This window comes from Alligator sinensis, unplaced genomic scaffold (genome assembly GCF_000455745.1).
Source record: "Alligator sinensis unplaced genomic scaffold, ASM45574v1 scaffold567_1, whole genome shotgun sequence".
Taxonomy (NCBI): Eukaryota; Metazoa; Chordata; order Crocodylia; family Alligatoridae; genus Alligator; species Alligator sinensis.
The window spans coordinates 874,531-893,361 of NW_005842049.1; the positions used below are offsets into that span (position 1 = coordinate 874,531).

The following is an 18,831-nucleotide window of genomic DNA, read 5'->3' on the forward strand; positions in this document are numbered from 1 at the left end:
CTCAGTGCTAGCAGCAAGATTCATGTGACCTGTGAAAATAATGCTGTGCTAGATGAAAAGCATCACTAAAGTTTAAATTAAAAAATATGTATCAGATGATGACTTATAATGACGATAGTTATTGAGTAATTCTTTTCAAACTTCAGGTCAGGCATGAAGACCAATAAAGTGTGTTGTATATATAATGTTATTCTAGTTCACATGCACTGAAGAAACCTCTCAACTATAAACATTGCCATCATGCCAAGAGACTGTAATCCTGGCAAAATTAAGTCTGTAGTCATCATAAGTAACTCTATAAACATCAATAAAAATAACGTGCTAGGTTAAAGGCTACCATTTACATCCAATTAGAATCTGGCTCTACATGTAATGCAAACAAAGCCTATATTATCACTACTAAAGAAAAATCAACAATTAAATCTAGGTAATTAAAAATAGTGGATGTATATTGTAGAAATACTACATATTTACATATTTGCTATCACTTTATATGTAAATAAATGACAAATAGGTCAACCCGTGCAAAATGGCATCTCAACTAAGAAATCTTTTCATGGATGTTAACATTAGAAACAATGAAGTAGATGAGTTTGTTTGAAGAAATAAGGTAACATAAGCTGGTCCCTGTATGTGTTCTTCATCTTGTTAGATGTAGTGAACATGTTAAAATTAATCTTGACTGGTAGAATGGGGAGAAAATCTAATGTGGTGCATCCATATGAATTTACTGTCAGACATGACAAGTTCAGTCTCATAGATCAGGCTTCTCTTTTTTAATAAAAAGGGCAGTCTCAAGAATGCATCTATAAAGTACAAGAGATTATTTAAGCTATAAGTCTTTTACATACCACATATTTTCAGACTCTTGCATTTAAGTGCACTATGATTGATATCCAGGATTTCTAAATTTTCCCTGTACTTTGGATAGTTTATAATTAGTCTTATTTTTTAAACTTTAATGAAACTAGGTTAACTAAATTACATGAAACTAAACAGAAAAATAATTTTATTTTTAAATTATTTTTCAGTTAAAACAACACTGTGATAGGCTAGCTTCATGTTGGCATACACTTGCTATAATATTCTTTGATATTATCTGTTAATGTCCAAGCACAAATTTTATTTTCTTTTTCTTGAAAATGATATAATCAAAATAGAGACATTTTTGTTTTAACTTATTAAAGTTTAGAGAAATGAAATCATCATTCTAGTCTGTTCAGATCATTGTTTTACATAGTTTTCACCCGTTCAAACCATGCAACTGAAGTGAAATGTAAGATTCTGTACCTCAGGTAACTGAAAAACAATTTGTCCCATTTGGTCTTTCTTATAGTAATTGACTATATCGCTCTCATGAACTTAATGGCTAAACTTCATTTACTTCAGTGAGAGCATGTCAGAACAGTTCTTAAATAAGTACAAAAATGGTCCAGTATGTGGGTTCTTTTTCAATTCAGAAGGTTGATATTAAGTTCAAAAGATGCAAAGTAAGGAAAAATGTGCCTCCTTTTAGATTTGAACAATGAACCTCCACAGTTAAAAACCGGGCACAAAATTGGACGATTTGGCTTAATAACTTAATAACTGGCAATTGATGCAATATAAAATATAACAGAGTACTGCCACTTAGAAAGTATCAGTGAAAATTGTATAAAGAATTTTTTTTTCACAAACAAAGAAGAAAAGCTAATTTATCTGTCTGCAATGATATTTATATTAAATAATCTCTTCTCATTTTTATTTTTTCTAGATACACTGGCCTAGTACACCCCTGCAGGCAGAAGAATGCATAATTAAAGGGAGGGATGCTGTAAGTATCATTAATTACAAATCTATTACATCTAATTAGACATGCAGCCAAAACAGAAATTTGGCTTGAACAGGCATTTATTTCTAGCAGTGAACATTTCCCTGGTCTGGGGAAGCATAGGGAGCATTATCCTGCTACTACACTCCCTTCCCAGACTAGGGGAGTGTACAGGCATTCATTCTTGTGAAAGACACTGTTTTGTAGGGGAGGTTCTCCAGGTGGGAACCAGGCCCTCTAGGGCTTGTGTCCCCTGGGAAATTTATTGAACACTTGTATGCTTGTAGTTTCTACCAGGAGAACAGTGATTCTCCAGATAGAAACATAGCATCTGTACTTGGCCTTGGATTTAGGCATCCATCAACTTCAGAGTATTCAAAATCCAGTTCTATCAAGTAATACTAAAACCAACAGGGCCCAGTTTAAAAAAAAATGGCTTGGATATAGAAAGTAGGCTCTGCCTTTGGTCTATACTTATACTTTATGTTACTCTTACATCTTACCTACCAGCAGCAGGCCTGTCTGATCCTTGTTATGCTGTGCCCCACTCATTCTGATCAGAGTTGATGAAGAATGTCTTGCATTTGAAAGCTTGTCTAACTGTATTCCAACTACATAGTTGGTAAAATAAAAGATACTGTAAGGAATCCTTGCCCCTTACATAATTTCTGAACCCTCACAGCTACATTACTCTTACACTACTAAATTAGGACATGGGACAGAAAGGGACTTGTTTTTTTTAGAGAAAACAGCAAACAGGCAACCATAAATACAGCCACAATGCATATTGCCGGTGTAACTTAGGAAGCTGTAAAGACCATAGCACAAGCACTAACATAGGAATCCACAAGCACTATCATCAAGGAAATGTGTGAATCTTGTTGAAAAAAATAACAAACCCCAGACACTTTCATCTGTTGTCTGAGTGAGGCTGAATTCAATAATTCTGAAGTTTACTAGATATCTGATAACTGCTTCTGTGCTCCTTTTACATTATTTCCATGTATCTGTGCTTTTGAAATTAGTCTAGAAACTGAAATTAGGAAATTAGAGGGAAATGTACTTTCTTGTGGTGTTTGTGGCCCATTAAGAAGAAGGCAATACCATGAAAGCATGGAATAAAGGCCCCTCTAGACACGCAAATAAAAGCACAACCAGATCTGATGTATAATCTACACAATTGCACTTTCTGTCATGCCACACATGCACGGCAGGAGACAATACTGTGGGATTATGAAGTAGAACCCATGACACCTCATTGCCAATGCAGGGCGAGCCTGGGATTGGTGAGTAGTAAACTCCTGTGTAGTAAAGTAGTAAAAGGGCTCCCCAGAAGACCACACAGCTGGGAGTCCCGGGGAACAGCTAACATGCAGTCTCTGAACCATGAGGAGGCCTGGACTACCCCCATCAGTGAAAAGAGCTCCCAGTGGTCGGGGTGCCTGGCAGCTGGAAGCCCATATCAGCTGTTTTCACCTAGTCATGGGGGTGCCTGGGATGCCCCTGCAGCTGGGCACACTGTCATTTGTGAGCTCCCAGGCTCTGAGGTGCAATAGGGCCTCCGGCTGGGAGGCACAATCAGCTGACAGGGCTCCTAGCCACAGGGGCTCCTGGTCACACATTCAATTAATGGCATGATAGTAATGAGCCACAAAGGTATTCACATATTTTGTGCAATAACTTTGTGGATTATTCTTCTGTTTATCGTGTCATTAATCTATTGAACATGTGGCTGAGTGACAATTTAAGACATGATTAATTGGTTAGTAACATCTTAGGTGTAGATGTAGATGGGGCCTAACTAAACTTCAGATTATGTTCTGGAGCATGAGGATGGAAAATTCTAGTAGTGGCAGAGAAATCTAACTATTTTTAATCACTCTATACTCTCTGTTCATTTTTCATCATACTAATACAATAAAATAATCTAAATTAAAACGAAGAGTATCAAGATACTCCATTTTTATTCCTTTTGTTTTTAAAACTACTTAAGCAGCTGCATTACTTCCGTAACTTATTTTGGCCTCCTCTAACTCATTCTTTTAAATATTTTGTTTGTTTGTTTGCTTGTTTGGTTTCTAATACTATTTGCCACAACAGAAATCCATTCATAAAATCTCAGGAAAAATAAATCTATTTTCTCCTAACTTGCTCCTCTGTTGTTCATCACAAATCACACATTGCTCTGTACAAAGTCAGTTGCACTATGTATAACTGACAACAAGTGGGATACAAAAAAACCCCTAAAAATTAAATGTAAGGATTTTAATTTTAATTTACCATTTACATATGTTTCATGTTTCTCTGCTACTTCATATTTTGTAACACAACAAGCCACTTTTACAAGCTCTTAAAAGGTTATCAGTTCATCTTGTAGCAGTAAAACTTTAAAGATTGTAGTCATAAACACTGTTTTAGAAGGCTTGTAGCAGACTAAATAGGACAATTGAATTAGGGACCTTAATTTCAACAGCGCGCGCACCACCTTAAATATACACCAGTCTCAATCAAACCAAAAATGTAACTCTGTTGCTCTGATCACTTTGTGCCAAAACACTACACCTGTTTGCTTGTGATATTGGGGATTTAGATTTTCTTCTGAGCTTTTATCAGAGCTGAACATCAGTTAGAGATAAGAAAAATATTCAGTAACAAATAACTCTAACACCTTAGTTCTGTAAGAGTTTCAGATGAAAAAAAAAATCCAGAGATTCAGAGCTGCACAAGGTAACTTTGGTATATAATTGTTCTGCATTCTGAGGAGACAGTCTGTTAATGCCTGTATTAACATATACTTTTCTCTCTTTCCATGTGTATATATAATATTATTGGATGTCCCAATTGTACTGCCTGGTTCCATGATACTTTCTGTAAGATCATATTTTCAGTCCTTTATAACTATGTTAAAATATTATCATTTGAGCTGACATTTCTGCTGCTGGTTATCTACTACATGAGGGTTTGTTTTGTTTTGTTTTTAATTGTCTGTTCAATAAGTTGTATTGATCATGCCATAAAAGTATGGGCTGTTTTCAACTTAATGTGGCCCCTTCATGTGTATGCCTTATGATACATTCTTTAATTATATGATTATACATTTATTTCTTCCAAAAAACTGTGGCTTCTTTGGAGCACAGGGGATGAAGCCTGTAGGGAATGAATCCCAACTAAGTAGTAAAGACACTTCTCTGTAAGACCCTTCCTTCATTTGTTGCTGAAGTTGGGAAAGATGCTTAGTAGGGGTGTTCAAAGCTTCAGTCCACGATTCAATTAGGAGAAGATTTGGCCCACTTCACAGGCCAAATCACCAAATCTGAATTGAATCAGGAGAAGGAAAGAAAAACTCGGAATCATTTTGGAGTCTCCAAATCAATTGTGAAAAGATTGGAGATTTGGAAAGCAGTCTTTCAGGGGAACAGAAACTGAAAAAAGGGAGGGGAAGCAGGGAGTGAAAGACTGACATCTTTAGCTGGCCAGTGACTGTGATCTTTCCCTGAGTCCCCTTCCAATCATAGTGCTCTAGGGGAGGGACATAGAAACATCATATAAGCCTCTGTCTGCAGCCTTGATCTGTTCCCTGATCCCAAGAACTACAAGTTGAAAGCTTGGTTCCTGGTGAAATGCTGCAGTCTCAGGGCTGGGACTGACAATCATCTGATTGTCAGTTCCAGCCTTGGGATTGTACTGGAGTCTGCAGCCAACTGGAGACTCTGGTATGCTTCCAGGACTGGGGGAGCTGCAACCAAGCCCCCTCCTCAAATATCATTGTGAGGGACCCTGCCACATATTCATTTTAAGTTGCCATGGAAACCAGACCCCAAAATATTCCACATATTTTGTGGAATAATTTTGTGGCTGCTTCTGCATTTTGTGGCACCATTAATTAACATGTGGCTGTGTTACTGTTTAAGACATAATTAACAGGTTAATCATATCTTAAATATAAGGTATACTGAGGGCCTTAGGGAAATACAAAATTTCTCATTGCACAGACTACTGTCAGAGGAAGTGGGGTGATTTTTAGAAGTTCATGAATATTAATTTTTTTATTCATTCTTTTTCTTTACATTAGAATGAATGTGCAAATTACATCCGGGTCCTTCACCGTTACAACAGGACACACCTGCTGGCTTGTGGTACAGGGGCTTTTGATCCCCTCTGCACTTTTATCAGAGCTGGACATCAATCAGAGGTAAGACAATGCATTCTGTAGCAAGGCTTCTCTCTCCTGTTCTGTTCAATAGCAAAAGTAATCTATAGAAGTACAAAAGTCATAAGATTTCTCTGAATGCACTTTTAGACCATTGTGATTGTAAACAACAGTCAGACTGAAGTTTTGTGGTTATGCAAGTAGGAATATTTCAAAGATTGTTTGGGGGTTTTTTTGCAGAAAAATGGAGTGTGGAGTTTACTGAAAGTTTCTGCCCAATTTGGTATGAAATTGGCCAGAAAAAGTGTGTGTGGGGGGGTGGTGGCGGGAGAGGGACAATTAAGATTTGCATTCATTTAGACATTTGCAAAGAAAAGCATTTTCTATTTCATTTCAAACATCATTTTAAACCTTTTTTCCCCCTAAATTAAATTTTTTAAGAGAAAATAAAAATGTTAAAAATAAATGTTTTGGTCAATCCCCAATAAAACTAGTAGCTGTTTAATTTTTCTTGAAAATTGATAAAAAGAAAAAAAAAGTTACATCTTACTCCAGAATATTTCCCCCCATTTTTGTAATTCAGTCAGCAAAGGGGAAAAATAATAATTAGGACAATTTTAATGAGACTTTCCTATCCCTGCATAACCTTACGTGTAAAAAATACTCACATTTGCAGTCCTTACACTAGCATAAGTACAAAGACTTCTCCCTGGTAATATCTCCAAAAGCAACCTGCCTTAAAGAGAGAAATCCCTATAGAATATAATGAAGAAAAGCAATTAATTTAAATATAGTAGTCCCCTTAAAAAGTTCAAAAATCATATTGAGAAATGTCTCTTATAATTAATTGATTTATTTTTAGAAAAAGTGTAGAATCGGATTGGATTTGTTTCCGAGCTGTTAAATTATATACACCTATTCCATAACAGTGTAGGGTAACTATGTGAGACCTGCCTAGCTAGAAAAGGGGAACAAATACTGGTGTTGGTATAACTGCTCATGTGAGCACAGTGATCAGGATCTGGCCGCTAGACATTAGCATTATTGAGAAGTTTCAAAATGACAAAATAATGTAGTAATTGCAGCCAAATGTCACACTGACAAAGTGTCATCTTGATATCATGAGTGAACTGTGAACAGATGAGTGATTTGCAGCCGTAGATAATTAAGTCCATGGTTAGTGTAATTGAAAACATATTTTGAAAAACTACAGATAAAATGGGAAGTCACTTTCATCTTGGACTTCTTTTTTCAGTTGAACAACATACCACTCTTGATATAAAGGTGTATCAATGTTTCCATGCTAAGTCTTCTCTTCAGGGACTATTAAACAATATAAAAATTGCTTTTGGATGTGAAAGGTGATGCAAGATCTCAGCTCAGAATTGAAATTATTTTCATTTATTTTTCAGATTTTTAGTGCAGATGAAATCAGCTTTAGCATATTACTCCTTGCTTCTTTTTGCAGGTTTCATCTTTTAAAAAATAATAAATTCTATTTTTTTTCCCTCTTGAATCCTCAGCTGACTTGCAGCCCTTGCTATTCTATTCATACCGGTGGCAGTGAGGGCTAACTGATGACCAAGGGCTAACTCATGAGCAACTCATGTTATTGAAGTGAAAGTCAGTCAATTCAAAACAAAGCCCTTAGTCTGTAAAGGCAAAATAATTTACATTCCAGATCAAGGTTACAGAAATCTGGACCCCTAAAATTAGAGATACATTAGTTCAGAGTCATTCTAAAAATGGACCAGGACCTTTATGCAGTCATTAAATCTCCATGGGCTTTGGATCTGTTTCTAAAGCTAGGTACAAGCATTCAAAAAGCCCAAAGTGGAAATCATTCTAAGTGATGCAGTTTTCTGTAAGCCGTGTAGTTGACATCAGTAGTGAACAAAACTCACATTCACCCTTTAGGCTAGGCCAGAGATTACACCCCTTCCGTGCCCTGGTGATACCCCTCTCAGGTCAGCATTGTAGAAGGGAAGGGAGGGCTGCTCAAGTGCCCTCCCAGCTTCTAGCCTGAGCCACTGCAGGCATGTGCCTGCCTTTTTTTCAGTCCAGAGGGGATGTCTGTGTGGTTACAAACTTGTTTAGCCTAGCCAGGTTGGACTAACCTGCAAAGATTGAATCAATTTAGGCTCAGGCTTTTTGAATGTCTGCCCCTAGCCTCAGTGGGTGTGTCTGGGGGTGCAAATCTTAGACCAGGCTCTGCCATTTTTAAACCAGTATATGTGTGCTGAGCTTTTGTTGTGTTAAAGGTATAGACCAGTTTCTGATCATTTATACCAATAAAAGTATATTGTCTGTACCTGGCCTCACTGTCTATGTGCAACCTATGTAATAGCCCTGTTCAGTTTGATAGCATGCCTTACCCACAGGAGGACTGACTCTGCTTCCATTATTCACCTAAAATACCCACTGAATTTAAGCAGAGGTTTTGAAATCCCCTAATCTTGAATACTTCTTTGATGACCTGAGTGTCTTTAGCTGCCATCAGGTTCAACAGGAAGTTAGGATGTTCATTATATTGCAGGTTCAGGTCCTTAAGCAGCTTGGTCACAACTCTTAAAAACGTCAATGGTTTCCATCAGGGACTGATGTTAATGGATACTGTAGCTGTTTGCTGACTGATAAAGGTAATATGCTGATGTAGCTAGATGCTTGTTATATGCATGGATTGATATCAGGGTGAAATTTTGGTTCCTCAAAGCCTGTAAGATGACTGTCAACTACAACACAAGGGGTTTGGAGCTTGGAGCAGACTACCAGTCAGTGGGCAAAGTGGTTCCAGGTTCTTATACACCTTAGAACTTAGACATTGACCCGTAGAGACAGCAGCCTTATCAGCGTGCAAACATACGTGGAAAAACCCCACCTTGGAAATCAGTGAATTCAGAAGTGCTTTTCTTTTCTGTTCAAACATTTCAGAATGTTTTCCAGAATGATCCAAGCTCTAATATAAACAGCCCATCAGTCTTTGTGTCAATATATGTTTACAGATACATTTTGTAGACATAACTCCAAGACAAAAATATATTACTGAATGTTTTCTGAGGCTGAACTCAAAGAAACTGAAGACATTGACATTTGCTTTATAATTAAGTGAATCCAAATTCTTGGGGACATATTTACATTGGTTAACAAACACTGTATACACATATCGCATGTATTTTTCATCACACTTTACTCTTGTTTTGAAGTGCAGCTTTAGTCAGGAAAATGACTGCAAAAAAGACATGCCCTTTTATTTTTTATCATTTATTTCATATGAAAATCGCTTGCTGAATTTATTTTTTCTAACTCTGTCATACAAACTCAATTTAGGATCTATAAACCTACTGTTTTTCTTCTGCCTCTTATATCAGTATCAATAACTAAGATTTTGAAGTAAGAATTTCAGAGCTATTTTTGTTCACAGTGAGTAAGAGTAGAATTTAGCATGCTTCTGTAAAAGCAGCCAGTGTGGTTGAGGCAATATCTTTTATAAGACCAACTAGATAGTTGCAAGAAAAAGTTTTATTTGCAAGCTTTCACACTCATGTACCCTTCCTCAGGCAAAGGAAAATGCAAAGATTATAACAGTTCTCCCAGGTAGAAATGAAATTTCATATTGCACAGAAAAGCTGGAGGGTGGTGTGAGTTCTCCTAGCTGGAAAAGTTCATTTTATACAAATTAGGCTCAGATAAAAGTTGGATCAGTCTATTTACCTCAAAGGTATCTGACGGCAAGTAGGATATTGAATTATGCTTCTTTCTTGTTAAGCTGTTTCATATTTCACAGGAGGACTGGTGATGGAAAGGTTTTCTTGGGCAAAGAAGTTCTGTTGTGTTAAGGCTGCTCAGTGAGCATGCAAATTTGGCTTGAAACAAAAGGCTGGAGCTGGGGTGTTATCTTCCAGGTCTCAGGGTGTTGAATTTTGCTTCCTTTTTGGAGAATTATGATGTTTTCATTTTGAAATGGCTAATTACAATATCTTCATGTTTCAAAGATAAAGGCTCTAGCTGTGTTGGTCTAAAAAGCCAAAGTTGTCAGTATGGTAGAAGCAATATCTTTTATTAGACCAACTAGATACTTGCAAAAAAACCAAAACAAACAAAAAAAAGATTTGCAAGCTTTCAGGATCATGTGCCCTTCCTCAGGCAAAGGAGAATATAAAGTTTGTACAATTTCTCCCAGGTAGAAATGAAACTTCATATTGCACAGGAGAGCTGGAGGGTGGTATAAGTTTTCCAGGGTGGAAAAGTTCATTTTATGCAAATTAGGCTTCTGTAGCTACATTAGCTCTACAGTGATTTTGAATTTAGGTTAAAGTATATATGGGTCAGATACAGGCACAGACATATATCTTTATAGGTATAAGTGATTGGAAACTGGTCATGCCCATAACAGAACAGAATTTCAGCGTACATAAACCAGTTTAAAAATGGCAGAACCTGGTCTAAGATCACCCTCCCCGTCCACCCACTGAAGGGCAACGCTGTGTTCTGTTTGCTACCAATCTAAACTATACCGCTTACAGAAAAGTGAGTAACTTAAGTTTGATTTCACCTTGGGCTTTTTGAATGTCTGTACCTAGCCAAAGAGTAGATAATGGACCAAGTGCTACAAAACTTACTTTACTCATGTCAGTGAAATTATTCGCCAGATTCTGTGAAATCAAGTTTGCATTAAATAATGGACATTTTACTTTGACACAGCCGGTATTCTGACTGGTTCATATTGGCTAGGGCATCTAGTCCTCAAGGGTGATATTTCAATCCACTACTATTGAAGGGTGCTGCCACTAAAGCAATAGCTGTTGAGAATGCTCAGCACCCCAGAAGCCACATGAATTGTAGAAACTGTTTTGTAACAAGGACCATTATAAGAACAAGGGAAATAGTATTAGTTTTAAATGTACTCATTGTGTCTGGTCTTCTCAGTGCTTCTGTCACAAGCCTTCTTGCTATCCTCCTGCCACACGTTCTGTTACAATCTCAAAGAATTGGTGATCAATTCTATAGAAAAACACACAATCAGGGAAGTAAAAATAGAAACCAAAATGAACAAGCAGAAGAAACAAGATGCATCACACACCAGAACCGTGGCTTCAGCTCATGAACTGTTTCTAGTGCATCAGTCGCTCTTTTCTGCCCCCTTTTCATTTCCTATTGTCCCTTGTCAAATGTAAGTTATAAACTGCACTTTCCTGAAGTTGCAGGAGTTTTTTGCAATTTTGTTTATTTTGTAGACTTGGGGCACATCCCACTCCAGCTAATATACATCTGGATAGTTAAGAGCACTTAGGTTACTTTCCACCAGCTGAGGATCTGGCTACCAATGCTAAGTGCCACATTTATGACACATTGAAGACAATGTGTTATTGTTATCTGGACTGTAGCCTAGCTCGAGTTGAACAGTAAAGGCAACATATAGCTTGCTGTCCAAGGAGCCAGACATACGGAGCAAATCATGGACCTCCAGCTAACTATTTTCCCCTTGGCCAGCTATTTTTCCTGTTGTAGCTTGCTTCAGCCCTTAACACCAGCTCTTCTGCCCACGCTTTGCTTTACTTACACTTAATTGGTGGAGTATAGTGATAACTTCAACCACCAAACTGACTCAGACTTGAGTCCAGTGACAGTTTCATGTTTCCTGAATGTTTCCCCCCCTCTTAGTCTTATTGCTAGGGACACTACATGAAAACAGGATCTTTGTTTTTTTAAATACTCATCTCTTCCTTGTCATTATTTTCTACCTCACAGCATAGTGTTTTCCCACCTGTTTTAAACCCCTCTCCACGGCAACTAACAGTGTTGTCAATAAACAGAGGATTGATTGTGATTTTAGGTGGAGAATAGGTAGAATCTCCATGTTAATATTTCCAGTGCGGCAGTGTAAAAATAATGACACACAAGATGAGCTATAGAAAATATAATAAATCAAGTCACTGCCATGTCTTCTGCAACTCTCCTCCTCCAAAACCAACCAGCTGAATTCCCCAAAACGTTTGGTCAGGATTTCTTTTATCATAGGCAAAGCAGATTGGGTCATTCACTAAACTCACTAAATAAACTTGGACCTGAACACTCAGGTTAATCTAGCCCAACTGTAAGCATCCCCAGAGCCAAATCTACCTGTATTACTGTATCCGCACTCTCTCTCTGCCCTCACCTGTGTGTTTCTGGATACATTAGCACATGGGGTTTTGTGCAGCAATGTGCTAGGGCTCTTTCCTAAACTGCAACAATTGCGGTTCCTTCTGAGGGAATTATCAATGCCTGAGTGATTTTGCTTATGTCCTCACCACAAAGTGATCAGGGTCCAGCCTGAGTTTAACCTATATCTCCAGCCCATAATATAGCTCAAATTTAAATCTCCCATCAAAAAAAAAAAATTATCTGTGGATGGTATGGAGGTTTAAGCTAAAGAAGCAAGGAAGTATGCACAGACATACTGCACACTTCTTTCCCTGCCCCAGCAAGAAGCAGAGACTAGTCTCTATAGACTAGCTTCTATATTGTGCATATTATAATTAGCACCATAACAATTTCATTCATGTTGAATTAAGGTTGCCAGCACTCAGCAAGGCACAGTGCTCCTTGTCCTCTTCCAGAATATAACAAATGAATTCCCCAAACTCAAACACTGTAGAACCAGCAAGTGTGAAAGTCCCCTTCGAAAAACTTTTGCAAAACAAAGCAAACCCCTAACATTCAAAACCCAGAGATGCAGAATTAAGGTAACATTTCCCACACTGAACAGTCACATAAGTTTATCTCTGCTCTCAGATGTCAAAAGGATAATAGGGGCCAGGCTGTTGATTTAACTTGCATGTGGGCTCTGCCCCTAATTTGTCCCCTCTTCCTGCACAGAAGTATTTTGTAATATACATTAGGTTCAGAGACTATGATGATGAGGACCAGAATAAAACTTTTTAAAAAGAGATATAAGAAAGTTAAATGTTAAGAAATCATTGTCTGTAGTGCTGCCCTCAATGGCTATACTGGTTTTCAGGCTGATCTGTTCGGGTTACACAGAACTTTGTAACTTCTGTTTGAAGCAGAAATACGAATGTGATCACAGCTGTTCCAGAGGGGGAAATAGAAGGTGTACCAAAATGGTACTGAGGATACCATACTGGATTTATTAAGATGGATATATGAGAGCAGACCTTAAACCTGACAAGTTGTAAAGCCCTTTATTAATTTCCATCAAGCAACAAGACCATATTATATTTTGCCACTCTTCCCAGCTGAGTAAGAAAAGACAATGTGGATTATGATAAATGACCCCCAAGACAGTATTATTTATAAGTGCCTGGATGATGTTTATATGGTGATAAGCTTTTTCAAAATGTGTCTTGACCTTTATATTTTTTTAAAAAGGGGCCAAGCATCTCTCTTAAGAGCCTTATAAAAATGGAAGTTTTATTGATGGGGAAGGGGAAATATAATAAGAGCAAAGCTCATAACATCTGCTTATGGCTGAAAAGGAACTTTTTTGTGAACGTGTTGACACTTTGGATACACTGGAACAATGATACTTCAAGATAAATATTGAAGCTAGCTAGACAATATTGAATATTGTCTAGCTGTGTTTCACAAAGAACTAAATAGCATCTGTAAGTAAGACTCGGGCCAGTCTGACCTCACATAAATGCTTTGTTTCAAATAATGGTAATGCAGGTGGTTTTCGTTGGCTTGGGATCACAAAAGTCCAAACAAATATAAACGAGGCAGAAATATCAGTACCTAAATAATGTGATGACTAACGGTGAATACAAGCTAGATTCTGTGTTCCATGCAGAGCTGTATGCAATTCTCAGTATATTAACCTTGAGTGAAATTTGTCCTTGGACTCAGGGCCAGCACAGAAACTGTGCACAGATAAAATGCTACTTGAACCCTCTGTATCATAGCCTCAGGTGATATGAATTGCATTAAATCTGTGTATCAAACAGTTTCCAGCCAAGGTTTTGATCCTCAGAAAAGGATGAAAGTCAGGAGTTGGCAACTCTAGCCAATGGGATGAATCTGGCCTGCCAAGCAATTATACCTTGCCTGCGAAGTGAGTATGTTGGCAGCAATTTGGTGGTGGAAGAAGTTGAGAGGGGAGACAGTGACAGTAGCCAGGCTGGAAGCAGTGGCCTGTCTTTAGACTAAACTGCTAATTCAGTCCATTTCTCCATATAAGTTGAATTAAGTTAAAGCTAAGCCCTCTGCACAAGATAAAATTGTACTTGTTAGGAATAAATGGAACACACTAAAATTAGCATCTGTTACATACATAACATACGGATAAATACTGCTTGGTTTTAGCTCTGAGAACTGGATAGGGAGAGAGGACAGTATTTTCCTATCACCTTTAAGGTTGAGAAGTGTACCAGGCAGCTCAAAGTCCCACAGCAGGATATAATCCCAGCAATGTTTGGTGCTTCTTGGAGATGCTTCATCATTGGGTTGTTGTAAAACATGTTTCTTTGTTGGGTTACAATAAAGTTGTAACAAAATGTTCCAGTTCAAAGAACCAACTTGAGCAGAGAGGGCAGCATTTTCACCATGAATTTGTACTGCAGCATCCCCCTAATGCATCATTCATGGTAAAAATACCTACTCATTGGCTTCTCTACTTTGGCCCACTGGAGTCAGTTATTTATAACTACACTCCTTAATTTCATTCAGGGCAATTTTTGTCATATCTGTTCCAAGCTTTACTGATAAAAAAAAATGATAAAATTCTGCCAGCTGGAAAAAATCCTTTTTTTTTTTTCTTCTTAGTTTTGTTTCATAATCCATATTTTCCTTGTGATGTACAACTTTGAATTTCATCCTTGGAAGTACTGTGGTCCTTCTAGTGAAGTCAAATACAGATTTCTTTCTGCAAAAATATAAGTGATTGAGTTACTTGATATATTAAAGAAGAATAACTTCCCATATAGTGGTTGCTCAGCACTTACTGAGAATCAGGATCCTGTAATTTTCTCATGATGGACAGTTGAAGCTGCTAATAATTAATTATCTAATAATTGTGAAATGCCCTGAAATCCTTCAAGCTGGAATTCCCATTGCTGTAATATGCATGTTCTAGGGTGTCTTTCATTAAAACTTTGCAAATTTTATAAAAAATAATATAGCCTGATACACCTGTGCTGGTTTTAATATAAAATAATTTTCTTTCAATGCACTGAAGCATATTAGGAAATTGGCAACTTTTACTGGATTCTGCCCTAAGCTTGGATTGCATCATCAGAATCAAGCCAACTGTGTTTATGTCTAAATCAAATTAGCTATAAACTCTGTGACTGGTTATATAACCAATTAATTGATAAAATATAGAACAGATGAATGAAGTGATGTAAGTATGAGATTATTTTAATTTTTGTATTTTATCATTCTAAATTGCTTAGCGAAGCTGATGCCAGCCAATTCATACCTTTCTAAAAACACAGAATGATGTTTGCTAATAGCAATACACAGCTTTTTCTTCTCTCCAGAAAATCTGTTTCTGAATATCTGAATATTATGGTTCCAGTGAATGTCTCTTTTCTAAATACAAACATTTAGGGACATTGCCTTAAATGTATCTGCCTTTTAAAAATAAATTATTGCATTCAGGAAAGAAAAACAGGAACATTGATTTAGCAGTGCCTTTTAATAGATACAAAGACTAGGATGATTTCTGCAAGGGCAGATACTACCAGCCTTCTTCCAGCAAATTGCTACATAATGAGCAAGCTGATTATGCACTAATTATTTCTGACTTCATTAAACATTTCTGAATGTCAAATTGATCAGCAAACCAGAGAGGATTGGACCTCCCAAGATTTGTACTTGTCTGTCACAGAGAAGAAAACAGGAGCCTCTTGTGCCTAACATTTACTGTCTTCTTCCAAGGGAGGACTAGCCCCAAATACTCCAACTCCAGGGCCCTCTCTGATGCACTAAATATATATTCCTCCCAAACACTGCTCTTTGGAAATCCATCTGGGAGACACTCGGGCAAGAAAGGGTGAAAGGAAAACAGTCTGTCTTCCCTTCCTATCCAGTAGCCTTCAGTCATTTCTAAGAGCTGTCTGGTTACAGGAAGGAAAAAGGATGGAGATTTAGACAAGAAATTGAGAAACACAAAGTCTTTTTCCTTGGCATTTGCAAGATTCCCAAGTTTGCTGCTTTAGTTTGTAGGTGTAAAAAAGGTGACTTTGGTATTAAGCCTGCACTTTCCTCCTAATTACATTGATTGCTAATGAGTCAGTACTGACAACCTGGTACTACACAGACCAGAGTAATTAGGCATGCTGAAATGAAGTGAGATACTTTATAATTTAGTTATGAAAATAAGAAACGAAGGCTTTGCTCCCAATGAGGTGTGCCGTTATTGGACAGGCATGGGCTGGGAGTGCTGCAGAGGCCTGTCATTGCTTGACAGTGACTCTAGTGCTGTTACAAGCAGTGTTGATGAGTCACTTCTAGATGCTTTTGATTTTGAGGGATTATGCTTATTCCTCACCATTTAAAATATGTCTGTTACCATATGTAGGTGAAGTGGATCATTGAGCCTTCAGAGGACCACTACAATGAGTAGGAAGTCAGAAAGGGAAACATTAGGGACAAAATGTTTATATATAGGCCTATATAGTCATTAGAGGCTCCAACTTCTGGAACAGAGAAGAGCAGCCAGGCAAAGAAGTGGGTTAAATAATCAGTGGGGAAAATGCAAATGGTGGTCAAGGATACAGGATGATGGGTTAAATCTTTCTTTATGGAATATGCCAGAAACCTTTAATGTTCACAGCCAACGGACAGAATCTCATTTTTAAATGTCATATCTGAAACAGGAAAGGCGAGCTCAATAAATTACATAGGACTTCATTTCTCTACCTCAGAGGGGTGAAGAATGAAGTCACCCCTTCCAAAATATAAAGTTGTGGTTTTAGATAGTTTACAATAGATGCTTCAAACTGGATGTATCGGGTACTAAGCCATTTCCTCTATAATTAACCTGGTGGGAATTAGCATGCCAGAGTCCACTGGGGAGGAAGAAAAACTACAAATTATGGTGGGAGGGTTGGAAAGGAATGGGACATATCTAAGCAGCAGATGGGTGTATGTGTATGAAGGACAGTGAAAGCAAGCAGGAATATTTCTGACTTTTTATTTGCCCATTTTTTCTCACTTGGTGTTTTCATTGGATTTCTTCCTCTGCCACCTGCTTTTCCATTTCCTCACATTTTATTGCGAGTGGAGTGCAAACACTGTAATGTTCTTACACTGAACTTGAAAACCCATATCATTAGTATGATTTCAGTCAGACAAAATGATTTCACCTATTCCTGCTTGAAAGAACCAAACTTAACTGACACAGGAGCTGTGCAAATGTCTTTTAGTCACAACTCAGTCCAATTTAAAGGGATTTCTTTTCCTTTCTGACCAATATTTCACATTGCTGTTGTCAGGTTTCGACTTGATCTATTTAATTTGAGAAATAAACTTGTATCAATATTTATTTTTACTATTTTAAGATATAAGTTCTAACGTATCACTTTTCAGTCAAAACTAACAGCTCTGCACAGTTATTTCTTCTGTATGGTTTTTCCTATTACCTCATCTCCGGTCTCAATGTGCAAAGGATTAAGGGGGTGGAACATCTGGTTTCACTGATCAGACAGATCTGGGTGGTGGCAGCCCTCCTCTGGATAGAATGTGTGACAAATTCATACCCTGAGAATATTTGCTCAGCGACACAGTCTCCTTCATTGCCTGAGTAAGAAACCAACTGTCAGAGAGCCATCAATTAAGACTGTTTATCAAGAAAATCCAGTCCTGAAATCAAATCTGCAACACTAAATACTATGAAATTGTTTATTTTCTTCTGTCCTCCCCATTCACAGTTCACATGAAAATAGTCCTTAAACTAAGCATGCTTTAAACCAATACCATGAGTTTGTGTGTGTAAAATGTTGCCAGGTAAGCATCTTCATTTCATATAGTGCAAGGCTGAAAGGGATCACTAGATCATCTACTCAGACCTAGTTATCACAAGGCATTAAATTTCACTCAAATATTCGCTATATTAAGCCCTAAGATTTTAGTCAGACTAAAGCTATTTTAAGTTATCAAGGGAGTCAGCTGTTCTACAGGATAGAGAAGAGGACAGACCAAAATACCACCAAAACCTGAGCCCCTGGCATGCGTAGGGAATTGAGTAAGTGAGATACCCCAGATCAGCACAGCAGGCAAACCATGCTTTATACTTGCAGAGGAAGGCACATGCCCATCAGTGTCTTTTCCAGCCTGATGTAGGGGAAGATTCATTCCTAAACTCAGATCTGGTTATCCCTGTGTTGGTTAGCAAGTAAGCAAGACTCACCAGCCAGATGCCAAAGAGGGAGGATTCCCTGCTCCTGTTAGACAACTGGTCCACCCTGTTCATCCAGTGTTACATCCCAAGCTGCAACTAAATTCTGATCCTTCAGAGGATCAGGAGGAAAAACAATACTTTCCCAACTCTTCAGGTGTCCAGAAGAAACCATGAAGCTAGCATACAAGATTTAACAGTAATCAGTGTCTCAATGCAGAGTGTTATAGGCATATTGAAGGTGATGAAGAAAATTTGGTTTTCCCTGCATCCACAAATGAATGATAAATAGGCTGTACAATTTCTCTCAGACTATGAATTGAAATATGTTTTGAAAGAAGTTTTAGAAAGATGCATGTTTTAGAAAGATACCTGATCTCTTTTTAAAGAGGCTGAATACTGGCAAGTCCACCACTTAAATTGGTAAGCTGCTCCAGTGTTTAATTACTTATGGAGCTAGGAAGTTGCGTTTCTTTGAAAGGTAAATTTATCTAACCACAGCTTCCTGCCAGTCTTGATATGCCTTTCTCA

General features: G+C 37.7%; 1 protein-coding gene across 1 annotated transcript in view; it reads left to right on the plus strand.

Annotated features, from left to right (window-relative positions):
- SEMA3E (semaphorin 3E) overlaps window positions 1-18,831 on the plus strand; it is a 330,917-nt gene that overhangs the window by 235,126 nt on the left and 76,960 nt on the right. The window contains exons 7-8 of the mRNA XM_025203239.1: window positions 1,754-1,813; window positions 5,883-6,002. Coding sequence (XP_025059024.1) covers window positions 1,754-1,813; window positions 5,883-6,002 — 180 coding nt within the window. The remainder of the gene's footprint in view (window positions 1-1,753; window positions 1,814-5,882; window positions 6,003-18,831) is intronic.